The 12,135-nt window shown below is 37.9% G+C and overlaps 1 protein-coding gene across 1 annotated transcript; it reads right to left on the reverse strand.

Annotated features, from left to right (window-relative positions):
* Window positions 1-417: 417 nt before the first annotated feature.
* LOC104911503 (TBC1 domain family member 5-like) lies at window positions 418-11,121 on the reverse strand. Its single transcript, XM_010712811.3, has 3 exons — window positions 10,963-11,121; window positions 10,082-10,258; window positions 418-4,335 (listed from the first exon to the last, which is right to left on the reverse strand). Exons 1-3 carry the CDS (start codon window positions 11,104-11,106, stop codon window positions 4,048-4,050), a joined length of 609 nt encoding a protein of 202 aa, XP_010711113.1. The 5' UTR covers window positions 11,107-11,121; the 3' UTR covers window positions 418-4,047.
* Between the last annotated feature and the right edge of the window lie 1,014 nt (window positions 11,122-12,135).

Consider the following 12,135-nt stretch of genomic DNA (forward strand, 5'->3'; position numbering starts at 1 on the left):
ACCTGCTGAACTGATAAATGTACAGTTTTTGAGAGTTTTTGTGAGTACAACAGTCTTAGAAGTTCTGTTCAAATTCAGAGAAGATGGATCCTGCCCAAAAGAATTTGTAGTTTAAAAGCCTCATGGTTCATCCCTTGCTACTTGTCTTCTGCTTCTAGAGTAACAACACATTTCACCTCTTGCAGAGTCCTCCTAATACCTCTGACACTTTTTTTCGTGGTTAAATATATTTCAAGCAGCAGGCAAACAAGTTGCCTGTGTGCACGTTTCAAGTTGCTGTTTCTCCAATGACCTTCTTTCATGCTCTTTCATCTCTAAATTTAGCTAGCTACTGAAGTGAGTCTAGCGACACAGGAAACACTAATGCAGGCTGTATGTAATCACTCTTAAAAGAACAGCACAGATTATGAGACGGTCTAATCGCTATTGTGTAGCCAAATGAAGTTTATTTTATGAAACTGCACCTTTTTAAGTCTAATAAACCATTACAGACATTCAGTCCAGACCAACACATGCAGCACAAAATCAAAAGTATTATTCAAGGGCTGACACTCAGAACATGGAAATCTTTTAAGGATTGTTGTGTCCATATTTGAACAGATGACATTGTAACTGCCAGCACAAGTGTCCCACAGACATTAAACCTGAAATTTAACCTTTGTCAATGCTGCTTCATTGTCCTCTAAAGAGGAAAGCACACTGCAGAATAAAGGGAACCATTTAAGAATCTGCAATAAAGTAATGAGATTCAGAAAGGTACTGTACAGATACTGAGATGGGAACTGAGATGAGATGATGAGATCATAACAAGTTTAAAGAAGCAGCAGAAAGGTTATACCACTTTAAATATTGTACAGCACTGTCAGATACAATAAATATAGCAAAATACTAAATTTTCTGCACCACTTGAGTAAGATGAGTAATGAACAATTTGATTCCCTGGATCAAATACATAAAATCTGATTAAAATATTAATAATATATCTGCTTATATAGATAATGGAATAGTTTTAAAGTTTCTAATAACCTTTGTTTTGAGAAATCATACTTCAAAAATTCTAGTAAAAAAGCTTTTCCTTCTGTGAAAACAGCACAAGCACAACCCAGGAAAGTAGTTAATTCTTTAATAAAGTGGGATAGATATTCTTCTGGGATAAAGACACAAAGTTCCACAACTAAATGAATACCCAGTCAAAATACCATACTGTTTCTCCGCAGTATGTACAACTGATATGACATGCAAAAGACTTCAAACAGCCATAAATTACAGATGTAAGATACAGTACAACAGTTTCAAATGCATATCTTCATCCCATATTAGTTATTACCACAAGTTTTCAATGCATATCAGTTCTCTATCTTGTTACTGGGATCCATGAACATTATGAGCGGGTCTTTTCTGGGAAAAAAGAATAATCTTGCATTTTAAACAATTTATTTCTCAGTATATTTCTAACATAAAGCAAGACAGAGTGATGGTTTGATATTCTGTCTAACTTACAGGCTCATCTGATTTAAAGAATATATAAAATTTTAACTGTCTTTGTACCATGATTAAGTATGAGACAGCAAATTTGTGACATGGAAGGACATGGTGTAACCAAAGCAGATTCGTTTACTGGAACTTGCTCTAATCTTACTTGCATAATCAACTCTCTGCTTCTAAGGATCTTATTATATCCCTTGGCATGACAGGTATCCAGCTCAGTGGTATCCACCACTTAGCAAAAACTTGTTAGAAACTCCAAAAATCTGTATATACTTTCAGCGCTGCTTTAAAATATGATGTATTGAAGATACAACTAACTTACAAAAATAAAAGAACTGTACAAATCACACTCTTCCAATGCAATGAGACTGCTCAAGAAAATAGCAATGTGATCCCTGAAACAAACAACCAGAACAAAAATGAAAAGAATGATTCTTAAAATAATAAAAAAAAAGTAAAAACATTTTCCCCTGCCAAAGTTCTAGAATCACTGAAGGCTTATGTATCACAGAATATAAAACTTGTCTCTCTGCCCCCACAATATTTCTTTCCTCTTTCCACGAGTACTGGTTGAACAGATTCCCCTTTGTTGGTAGTGTGGCACAAGCCTTGCTGAATGGGTTAAGGCTAGAAGAGTTGGAAAGAACTAAAAACCCCAACAGGCAACTAATCCCCTGGCATTCACACAAAATCAGGGAAATAAAATAAACCTGAAGGTAGGCATGTGTGTTTATTTCCAAAGTGATTTTCTATGAAGCTTAAAATTAAACCAAAATAAACACCTATCTGAAATGCTACTCGCTTAAGGTCTCTCATCTAAACAAAGTCATCTGACTGTTCACACCACTCTGCCACAGAGATGTGTGATGCTATGCCCGCTCACAATGTGTTAAAACAATTAAACAATTAAACAATGTATTTTAACACATTCCAGTGTTTTAACATTTTACAAGGCACAGAGAATCTAAGAAGAACTACACAGCGGCTTCTGAACGTATAAGGATATGGCAGCTCCCATGTAATTACATGACAGCTATCTCTTAATGTCAGTCATTAACACAGACCATCTAAGACCAGCAAGCAACATCGCCTCATCTTTGGGATACTGTACTTAACTCTACTGACAATTACAGACTAATCAGCAAATAACTACCATTTAAAAGACTATACCAACAGAAGCTTCACCATGCAGTTACAATGCTCTTGCATGGTGTACTCGATAAGTATCTTGAAACAAAATAATTCAGATTTTGTACTGTTGTTAGAAATGGAGAAATTTTCTAGCACTACTTCCTCTGGCTATAACTGCACAAGTCCTGCATGAGCAGCAGGCTTCCTCTGACTAACAGCTTCTTTTTGCAAATTCCAGAAGAGTTTAAAGGAATCAGTGGGTACAAAGAACCCCCATCTTATCTATCTGAAAAGAACTGTTATTAGATGCACTATGTACTTGATGGCAAAGAAATATGCTTTTCCATAGAAAAACAAGTTTTAGGGTTAATTAAAAACTTTCTGTTGGTTAATGCTGCTGCACCACTATGTATTTTTTTCTGACTAGTAATGCGGAAATCATATATGCATATATGTAAACAGAATATATAGAAGATAATAGCAAGGAGACGTAAAGTGCTTTTAATTATGAACATTTTATATCACTTTGCACCCTTCCCTGTTAAGTTACCATACTCAAAATAATTTTAGATCAACTGGCTCAGGTGTACACTATGAAATAACATAATTTCCCTACTCTTTGATGGTAGCAATCTCAGTAAAATCAAAATTAATTCGTGCCAGGGGAGTAAAAGCACACAGATACTAAGAGGGAAAGAGGTGAGCTGAGAATTCTCAAGGGGCAAAATAGTAGGCAAAGGGAAGTAAGGCTCTGTTGTAGAGGTCCCCGTTCTCAAGGAATTTGTAACACATTCACTTTAACACAGTGCTGAGGAACTATTACACAAACCAATGCCTTTAACACACCTCAGGCTACTGTTGGATGAAAAGAAAGAAACTAGGATTCCTCAACTGAGAACAAGTGCCAGGATGATGCTTTTAATTTTTCTGATTTACATTCTCTACTTCTCTAGTCACAGACTCTGAAGAAACAGTATCCTTGCCTATTCAGAAAACCCAGTCTAGCACATTTTGCAGAAGGATGATATTAAACCTAGTTTGTTTTTGCCTCTTCAGGTCTGATGTCAAGTACCTATGCATTTCCTAATCCATTATGGTACCTAGCACATACTATTCTATGTTTCAAGAAAGCAACAGTTCTATAGTAACAAAGCTCCTAAGTAAGATAGATCTATAACTAAGAATAACTGTATATTAGAACCAGGTTTACTGGGTTTTTACTTAAGGCAGTCATTACAAGATGTATATTCTTTTTGAAGAGTCGCAACAAAAAATGTAATTTTTTTAACCTAGGCTTTTGGCAGCTGAATGTGTTACCTTCACCTATTTTCTGTCCTTCTAATCCAAAGAACTCTCCAGCCTGTGGAACCACTGGAAGCCAAGCTGAGGTGTACCAGCTGGCCTTTTAATTTCTCCCAGTCAGTTTAGTTAGATGTCCAGTGGGCTTACAATAGCAAAGTCAGAATCTTTGCTGTTATTACTACTGTTGTCATCAGGGCTGGAACTCAGGTTGCTGGAGGAGGCTGAAATGGAGCCCATCAGAGGGTCAGAGAATACCAAAGGACGAGATGGAGCTTCTGGCTTCACCGCTGACTCCTTGAATGTCTGAAGCAACTGTGCTGGCTCTGGGACAGCACTTCTGCTTCCTTCTTCTTTGGAAACCAAAATACAGTCATCAGCATCCTTACTCTCTCTAGTGCTTGAATCAGTGGCAGTCTGTAAGACAATAGCACAGAAAGAACTGTAAGTCAGTACCCATTTTACTATTTAAAAGAGTTTTCTGACACACAGTGACGATTCAGGAATGGGATAGAGGAATTATCATTATTCAGAAATTTGCAACGCCCATATTAAAAAGTAAAAAAATCAACACATGTATTATGGATTAAATTATTAATGACAACAGTACAAAAGCTCTAAAATTACCATGAGATATGAAGTTCTTATGTGTTTCCTTATTACAGTGCATCTGTGCCATGCTCCCAGTAGCTGGGCATCCAATGCATACAGCACAGTTGTGAAGATTTTAGGCAATTCTATTCACACTGCTGTTATTTTTCTACCGAAGCTCATAAAGACAAACAGAGGTATTTTTTGCAGATATGCACGTACAATGGTATCTTGCAGTTCTTCAAGAGAGTGGTTTGACATAAAATTTCCTGATAAAATTCTGCTCAGTGGAATCTGAGCTGTAAGTCATATTTTAGCGTGCAGCAGTACAAGGCAGATTTGTACTCCCAGGTCTTGATGTTGTGGGCTGAAGAACTAAGCACTGTCTCACTTTACCAGAAAACGCGGATCTGGGAATCCCTAATCTATCTTGTTAGATCTTGGGAAATGACTGTCCCAAAGCATTCCAATAGTGGATGATGAATAATGTTGATGTACCAGAAAATTCTCTATGATCTCGCAATCTTATATTCCAACTGAATGTATTCAGCTTTTTAAAAGACATTGCTGCATGTAATTAGAAGGGAAGACTGCCATATACAGCATGGTGGGATTTCTCCTACATTGACAAAACTGGCAACATATTAGCGTGGTTGCAAAGTAAATGGACAACAGCCTCTAGTTTCTTCTGCAAGAGTTGGATTCGACTCCTATCCAGCACTATATTCCTCCAACAGTAATATAACTGATTTCTTAGTTGCCAATGTAACGCAACCTACCAAGTGGCCTGAGTGGGACAAGTATCCTGAAGTGGTGTGATATTGAAAACAGCACACTGATTTCAGTAATGCAAGATCAAGGGAAAGGAAAAGTATGGAAATGTGTGTGCCAAACACAAGTCCTTTCATTATGACTGAATGTAAATTCACGTTAAGGTAAAATACAGGTAGCAGGTATTAGAGAAAAAATAAATCAATAACAAAAAAGACAAACAGAAAAAATCATAATGAGATAAAAGTAGGCACAGTACATAAAATTGGAGAACAGAGGTTGTCACAAGTATCACCAAGCTACAACTTGAATTTAATATTTTTATGGCTTCTAGCAAAACTTGCTTTGCCATATTTATTATTACAGCTGAAAACAATTTTGCATTGCTCTGATTAGTAATTATAGAGTAGAATACTCTTGAAAGGGATCTGTAGAGTAGCTCAGAGAGCAAACACTCACCGATAATTGAGAAGGAATTCATTTCAAACTGTTTAAAGTCACAAATTTAGTATTAGCTGAAATACAAATGCATAATTATGACCTGTTTCCTTACAAAACTTGTATGAATGAGAATTGAAATACACATTTCCCTTTGTAGCAAGTAATCTGTTTTGTTATCTGGTTAGTATCTAGGTACAATTATGTCAATTACTCTGTTTTGTAAATAACCCATTTTAGTGCTTTATCATTCAAATGCAAATGTCTTAAGCTCAGTTTTAATGGTCCCAACATAAGACAGCTGCTAGACTGTGCAGAACCAGAGTAGTCCAAATGCGAATAAACAACTTCCCAAATACATTCCATGAAATTACAGAGATCTACAAGGAGAGATACATCTCTACTTAGGCACTTGTCATGTGAGACATAAATTGTTATTAATTAGCATTTACTCTCCTTTGGTCTGTGATGCTGTCAGTCAGCTGCCATCTCCAGGGCTGGGGCCACAGGCTACCCAGTGTTGCTGCTCTGCTCCAGTCTTGTGCTGGCATTTACCTGATTTTGTAGGCACCCAGCGCAGCCACAAGACAGGTCCAGGTGGAGCTGTTCTGGGAATCCTAAATACCATGTTAAAATTTTGAATTTTGCCTCTCTACAAAAGAAACACACATTCCTTTAAATAGTAATTCTCGCATAAGTCACCTGGCTTCTTTACACATTTCTATTTAATACCTCCCAGTCAATGCAGTATAGCCTCATTTTACAAAATTATATGCATTATTATTCTAAGCTATCAGAATCATGTTATTTCAGTTCTCACAGCCCTCACATCAGGATGGCTCCATCTTGTGTAGGGTGACATGGACATACTGGAAAGAGTCCAGCAAATGGCCGCAAAGATAATCAAGGGGCTGCAGCATCTCTGCTATGAGGAGAGGCTGTGAGAGCTGGAACTGCTCAGCCTGAAGAAGACTCAGAGGGATCTCATCAATGTGTGCAGAGACCTGCAGGGAGAGTGCAAGGAGGGCAGAGCCAAACTCTTTTCACTGGTGTACAGTGCCAGGACAAGAGGCAATAGGCAAAATCTGGCACACATGAGGTTCTCTCTGAACATCAGGAAATGCTTCTTGACTAGGTGGGCACTGGCAGAGGTTGCTCAGAGAGGCAGAGGGGTCTCCTCCTTGGAGATCTTAAAAACATTCCTGGACATGGGCCTGGCAGCCTGCTCTGAGTTGGAGCAGATGGGCCCAGAAGTCTCTGCCAATCTCAATCACTCTGTGATTCTGCCACAGGAATTATGACACAATTGCCCAGCAAGATCAATATTTTCTTTTCTTTGCTTGGCATCTCCAAGGTCGGCTAACAGGCTGTCTACCTTATGGCAGTGAACTCCAGCAAGGACGTCTGATTAGAAGCACTTTGTGCTGGTGCTGTAAATTCACAAGTTCTGCTTAAAAAAAATATGTTTTTGCATAGCAAAATTTTGCAAATCCTCTTCCCTAATGAAGGGAAAAGAAGGAGAACCACTCATTCTAAATTCTTTTTGTTAGTGTTGGGCTTTGCAATACTATTTTTCATTCTAACAATACTTCCTGTTTGAGTTAAAGAGACCAATAGACCACTGAAATATCAGACAAGCAGCAGACTACATATACTGACTCAAAAATGATATAAAAGATCCTCTGTAAATGTCTTAACCCTACATCACACTGGTATTTTGGTACTTTTTCCAGAGGTAAAATACCTCCTCCCTCCCTGTTCTGCCTATTTCTGTTTCAGGAAACTCATGCTGACGCGAACCATGTTTTCTCCCATCTGCTGCCACTACTGAATAAATGAAAAATGACAGAATTATACTTCCGGTAGCTTTGAAAGTTAACAACCTTACGCCCATTGCCATATGGCTTCTCCAAACATTTTTTCCTGACGAATATCAGCTACTAGCACCGGGCTTATTTCAATCTCCTTCATACTGTGTATGAGTTAAAACTAACCATAAGAACACAATTCAAGAAAGCTGAGAAGAACGGCAGCTCATTTTGCCTCCTTCTCTGAATCGACATAAAGGCAAGATAATGTGTTAATTATCATTCATTATTTAGCAACAGAAGCCTTCTGTTTGTCAAACGCACACTGCTACCAAAGCCAAACATTCCAACAAATGCTCTACTTCTCTGAGCCTTTTATCTTCATTTTTCGCATTTTTAATTTTGCAGCTTTCATTTCCAAAGAAGGGCTGTATCCTTATCTTCACTTTCCAGAAAAGAGCTTGAGGCAAAAAAGAAGATTTAGAAGATGAAAACTTATGTTACGACCATGCACAAAAGACTCCATTACATGATAGCTATACCTGTACCTTTTCCAGCTGTTCCAGAATTGTCCCTATAATTTCACTAGAGAAAAATCTCTACAGCAAGTCACATTAAACATTACCAAAGTCACAAAAACTGCAAATACAGTAAATTTTCTTTAGAAAGAAATGCATTAAATGGATGGTTGGAATTCTTAAGCCCCCTGCAGCTCTCCATAACTGCTCCCAGCTAGACCTACGACAGTACATTTTCTACACCAGAATTAAAAGGCAGTGATGTGACCTAGTTTAGGCCAACAATTAACTCCAGTAATTACCACTTTAATTTCATAGGCTACTTAAAGTTTTAGTTTTTTTTTTAAATAAAGGTAATCCAAAGTTCTCCTCTTTTCGTTTGATTTTAGACACAGCAGTTAAACTCGATGGGCTCAGGAACAGCATGGAATGAGGGGATACAACCAGGATTGCAATGAGCATTTCTAATCTGAATCTTCTATATCTCTTTCTGGAATAGGGGCAGCAGGAACTTCCAGATGATAACATACGAAGGGGCTAACAGATATGAATGCACTGTATCTACAAATGTATGCCTCATTAAATGCTCTTATGGAGCTTGGCTAGTACAGCCTCCACACACATCATTTGTAGTTGGCTTATTGGCAGCCTCAGAGAGCACAATGAAACTGTGGGACCTGAGAGCATTGCTCAGTTTAAAGGCACATATCCTGACTACACACTGGAACGAGCCCTCAAAGTTTCCATTGGAAAGAAACCTGCACAGAGCAAGCTTCATCTGCCCCACTGCCAGCACTCAGAATGCAATGTCCAAGCACTTCTGCTGAGTTATAAGTGTCTGAGTTAGGACTTCTCCAGCACACAATAATACTGCACACTGTTAGTTCATATGGCATTCTTCTTCCATTTTCTATAATAAATCCAAGTAAAAACAGTAAAAAATACTACCTGCCATTTCTGTGTGGAAGTAAAAAATACTTAGTAAAAAAGCTAGGAAATAAAATGCAAAATTAGGATGTCATTATGCTCCAACATGCTACCATCAGGGTTTTTTTTCAGCCTGTGAATCTGCAAGTACTAAGTAAAAAAAAAGATATTTCCAACATCAAAATATAAGTAAAATATTATTTATATTTGTTTATTCATAAAATGGTCTAAATCAGCAGGATTGTATATCATAAATCAAAGCAACTGTGCTATTATTTGAGAATAAGTAATTGAAAATGAGTTCCTAGGTCAACTTGTCAGGAGTTAACTTGATCGCAGACTGCGCTAGACTCTGTGGTGACAGTGGTGCCACTCATTTACAGGTGTAAGTGTCAGCTGTGGCCTGGCAGATGAGTCTAAGATGGAAAAGTATATAGAAATGTGCATGTAAAAAAGCAATTGCTTTGAAGATCATATTTGAGTCAGACTGAGTTTTAGATAAAGATGGAAGTTTTAGCGTTAGAGAAAAATAACTTTGTGTGTGAACGTGTCCTGTTACTGAATGCTTTGTATGTGAAAATGTTTACTGATACCAGGAGAAAGTCAATACAATGAAGTAGAAGGTAAAAGTGACCTCCTTGCTATTTCCTTTTCGGCACTGGCCAAGGATACACTGCAATGCAGACAATCAGCTCTTACATAATGGAATGACAGTGAGAATAATCAACTGATATGGGATTATTCGCCTCCAGTTTTGTGATCTGTTTGTAGGAAATTAACCTCAGAAGTAGATTTAAAAATCTGAAAGAACTACTACTCTCTTCAAACAATGCAAACAGTATGACTTCAATATCTGTATGTGGAGTATAACGCTACAATAGAAGAACTGATAACCAAATAACCATGGTTCCACATGAACCAGAAAACTTGGGTCTCAGTGCTTAAGGCCAGAGCATCTCAGCAAGAAATAAGTTGTGTTTCTGACATAACTCATCTTTTTTTACAGGGTGAGTGTGCTGTAAATGGTGTGCCTCATGCAGTGTCAGCCATGCCAAAGAGAAATGTAAGACTAATTCCATCAGTGAACTGTTTGAAATATCTTTATCTTACCTGTCGTCCTGAGATCAACTGTTGCTTTGTCATAACGGGTCCCTTTAGGATATCACCAGTCCCTTTGTTCTGACTGTTGGAGCAGTAATGGTCATCTGCTATTGTGATTTGCTCATTTTCTTCAGCTTCCAGTTGGCTCTGGTTGAAACGCAGGGACCCCTTCAGAATATCTTTGATCTGTTGTTAAGTGGGAGAGGAAGGACTATAAGTTAGAAGTCTGGAGGAATTCTGAATTTTTTAAAGTTCCATGCAGAGTGCTTTCAAACACTATTTCCCCATAACCATCGCTTTGAAGATAGGAAATAAGTCAGTCTTAATATCTATATAGGCTAAAGATGTAAAGATGTAAATATAATTACAATGTTGTTGTTACAGAAACTGGAAACCAAATCTAAAGAGAATGAAACTGCTGATATTTCCTCTTACAGATTTAGCATGTCACATCATTCCTGATAAAATGAATTTCCAGGGAGCAGAGTATAGTAAAATCAGATCTTCAGATGCTCATTAGCATTCTCATTTTATATATTTAGCATTTTTTCTTTAGATTGAATGACACTCAAGTGGCAACTCAATAAAATAATGGGGACATAAATACGACTATTACACAGCATGCACATGTCTCACTAAGAAAAATGCTGAAGTTGGAACTGTGTTGCCTCAGCTCTTGTTCAAGGCCTCTCCAGAACAATTTTGAACTCCTTATAGCTCAGTTTTACTTTCCAAATAAAAGTGCTCTGTAATGCTCGATGCATTAGTATTAGTAAAACAGCTATAACAGAAAATAAAACAGCAGTATACAAAGACAATTTAAAAAGGGGAAAAAAGAGGATTAATAGTGCAGAGGGATACAAGAAAGTTAAGTTAAGCAATCATTATACCTGCTTCAAACCAGCCAAGGAAACCAGAATTTCATCTTCTTTTTCCAAGCGTTCTTGTAATATGACTTCCTGAATATTTCCTGCAACATCAAAACAAACAAACAAAAAAGCTAAAGAGAGAACATTCCCTAAATAACCTCTCATGTGCTGCCAACTTACCACTGATTTACATCTTCACAGTGAAACCCTGTGACCTGCAAACACAATTTCAGACAGACCTGGAGGCTGACAACCTTATTAGCTCTGGAAGTGGGGCCAGCAAAACACATCAGTGCTGCCAGGCTCCTGCTGGCTCCTGCACTTCTACTAGACCTCTACTGCCCCAAGGTACTGATGGGCTCATTGCTTATGGGCTCTAGAATGAAACATTGGCCTCTGTTGACAATGGAATTACTTCCATCTTTGAGCAGGAGGTCAGCAATTTTCATTTAGATCCTGGCCACTGCAAACACTGTAATACTCTTTTTCTCTATAACACGACTCAAAGTTTCACCCCCTCTCCAGTCCCTTCCTTTAGATGAAAAACTCAGGGCTGAGCAAAATTTATGAGGCAGAAGGAGATGTGCAATACTGTCATTTCAGAAGACACCTGTCTTCTATTTCTACAGTGGTTCTCCAAGGACATATTTCAAGAAGCTGGTATATGGTGCGTGTGCTATATACACCAGAGATACAGCTGCAGTGGTTTTCCCTAGTAGGGAAGTTCTACACAATCCTGACTCGCAGTCCAAGCCAGCCTCGAGAACTGTGCAAACTCTTCATCTATGGCAGGTCCTTGCCCAGACTCCTATCTGCTCCTTTCCTCTTCAAGCCTTAAACACCAGTGAATCTTAATAACCCATTTGCAATGCGAGATAGCATCTATCAATTGAAAATTAAAGGACACTCTTTTGTGCCACTGATGTCTTACACACATAGAGCTAAGTCCAAATCCTTCAGTGATGTCTATCTGGGAACAAAGATTTGCTGCTCATAAATATCTGTAACGTAGGTGCTAAACAACTAGAGCTTTGTACCATTATATACACGCATTTCATTTGTTTGTTATTAAAACTGTCTTACAGGTTCAGGGCCCCAGTCAGTGAAAAGCCAAAAAAAAAAATAAACACTGAGAAGGATAAATATGAAGACACTGACAACTTATCGCTTGAAGTTTCAAGTTAAAAATATTGT

Source organism: Meleagris gallopavo, chromosome 6, assembly GCF_000146605.3.
Source record: "Meleagris gallopavo isolate NT-WF06-2002-E0010 breed Aviagen turkey brand Nicholas breeding stock chromosome 6, Turkey_5.1, whole genome shotgun sequence".
Taxonomy (NCBI): Eukaryota; Metazoa; Chordata; class Aves; order Galliformes; family Phasianidae; genus Meleagris; species Meleagris gallopavo.

Bases quoted from the DNA above. Each gene is read 5' to 3' on its own strand.
- LOC104911503 (XM_010712811.3), bottom strand. From the start codon at position 11,106: ATGAGAGGTTATTTAGGGAATGTTCTCTCTTTAGCTTTTTTGTTTGTT. The intron at 10,259-10,962 runs GTATAATGATTG...ACTTAACAACAG, and splicing joins CCTTGGCTGGTTTGAAGCAG to ATCAAAGATATTCTGAAGGG. The intron at 4,336-10,081 runs GTAAGATAAAGA...ATTGTCTTACAG, and splicing joins AGTTGATCTCAGGACGACAG to ACTGCCACTGATTCAAGCAC.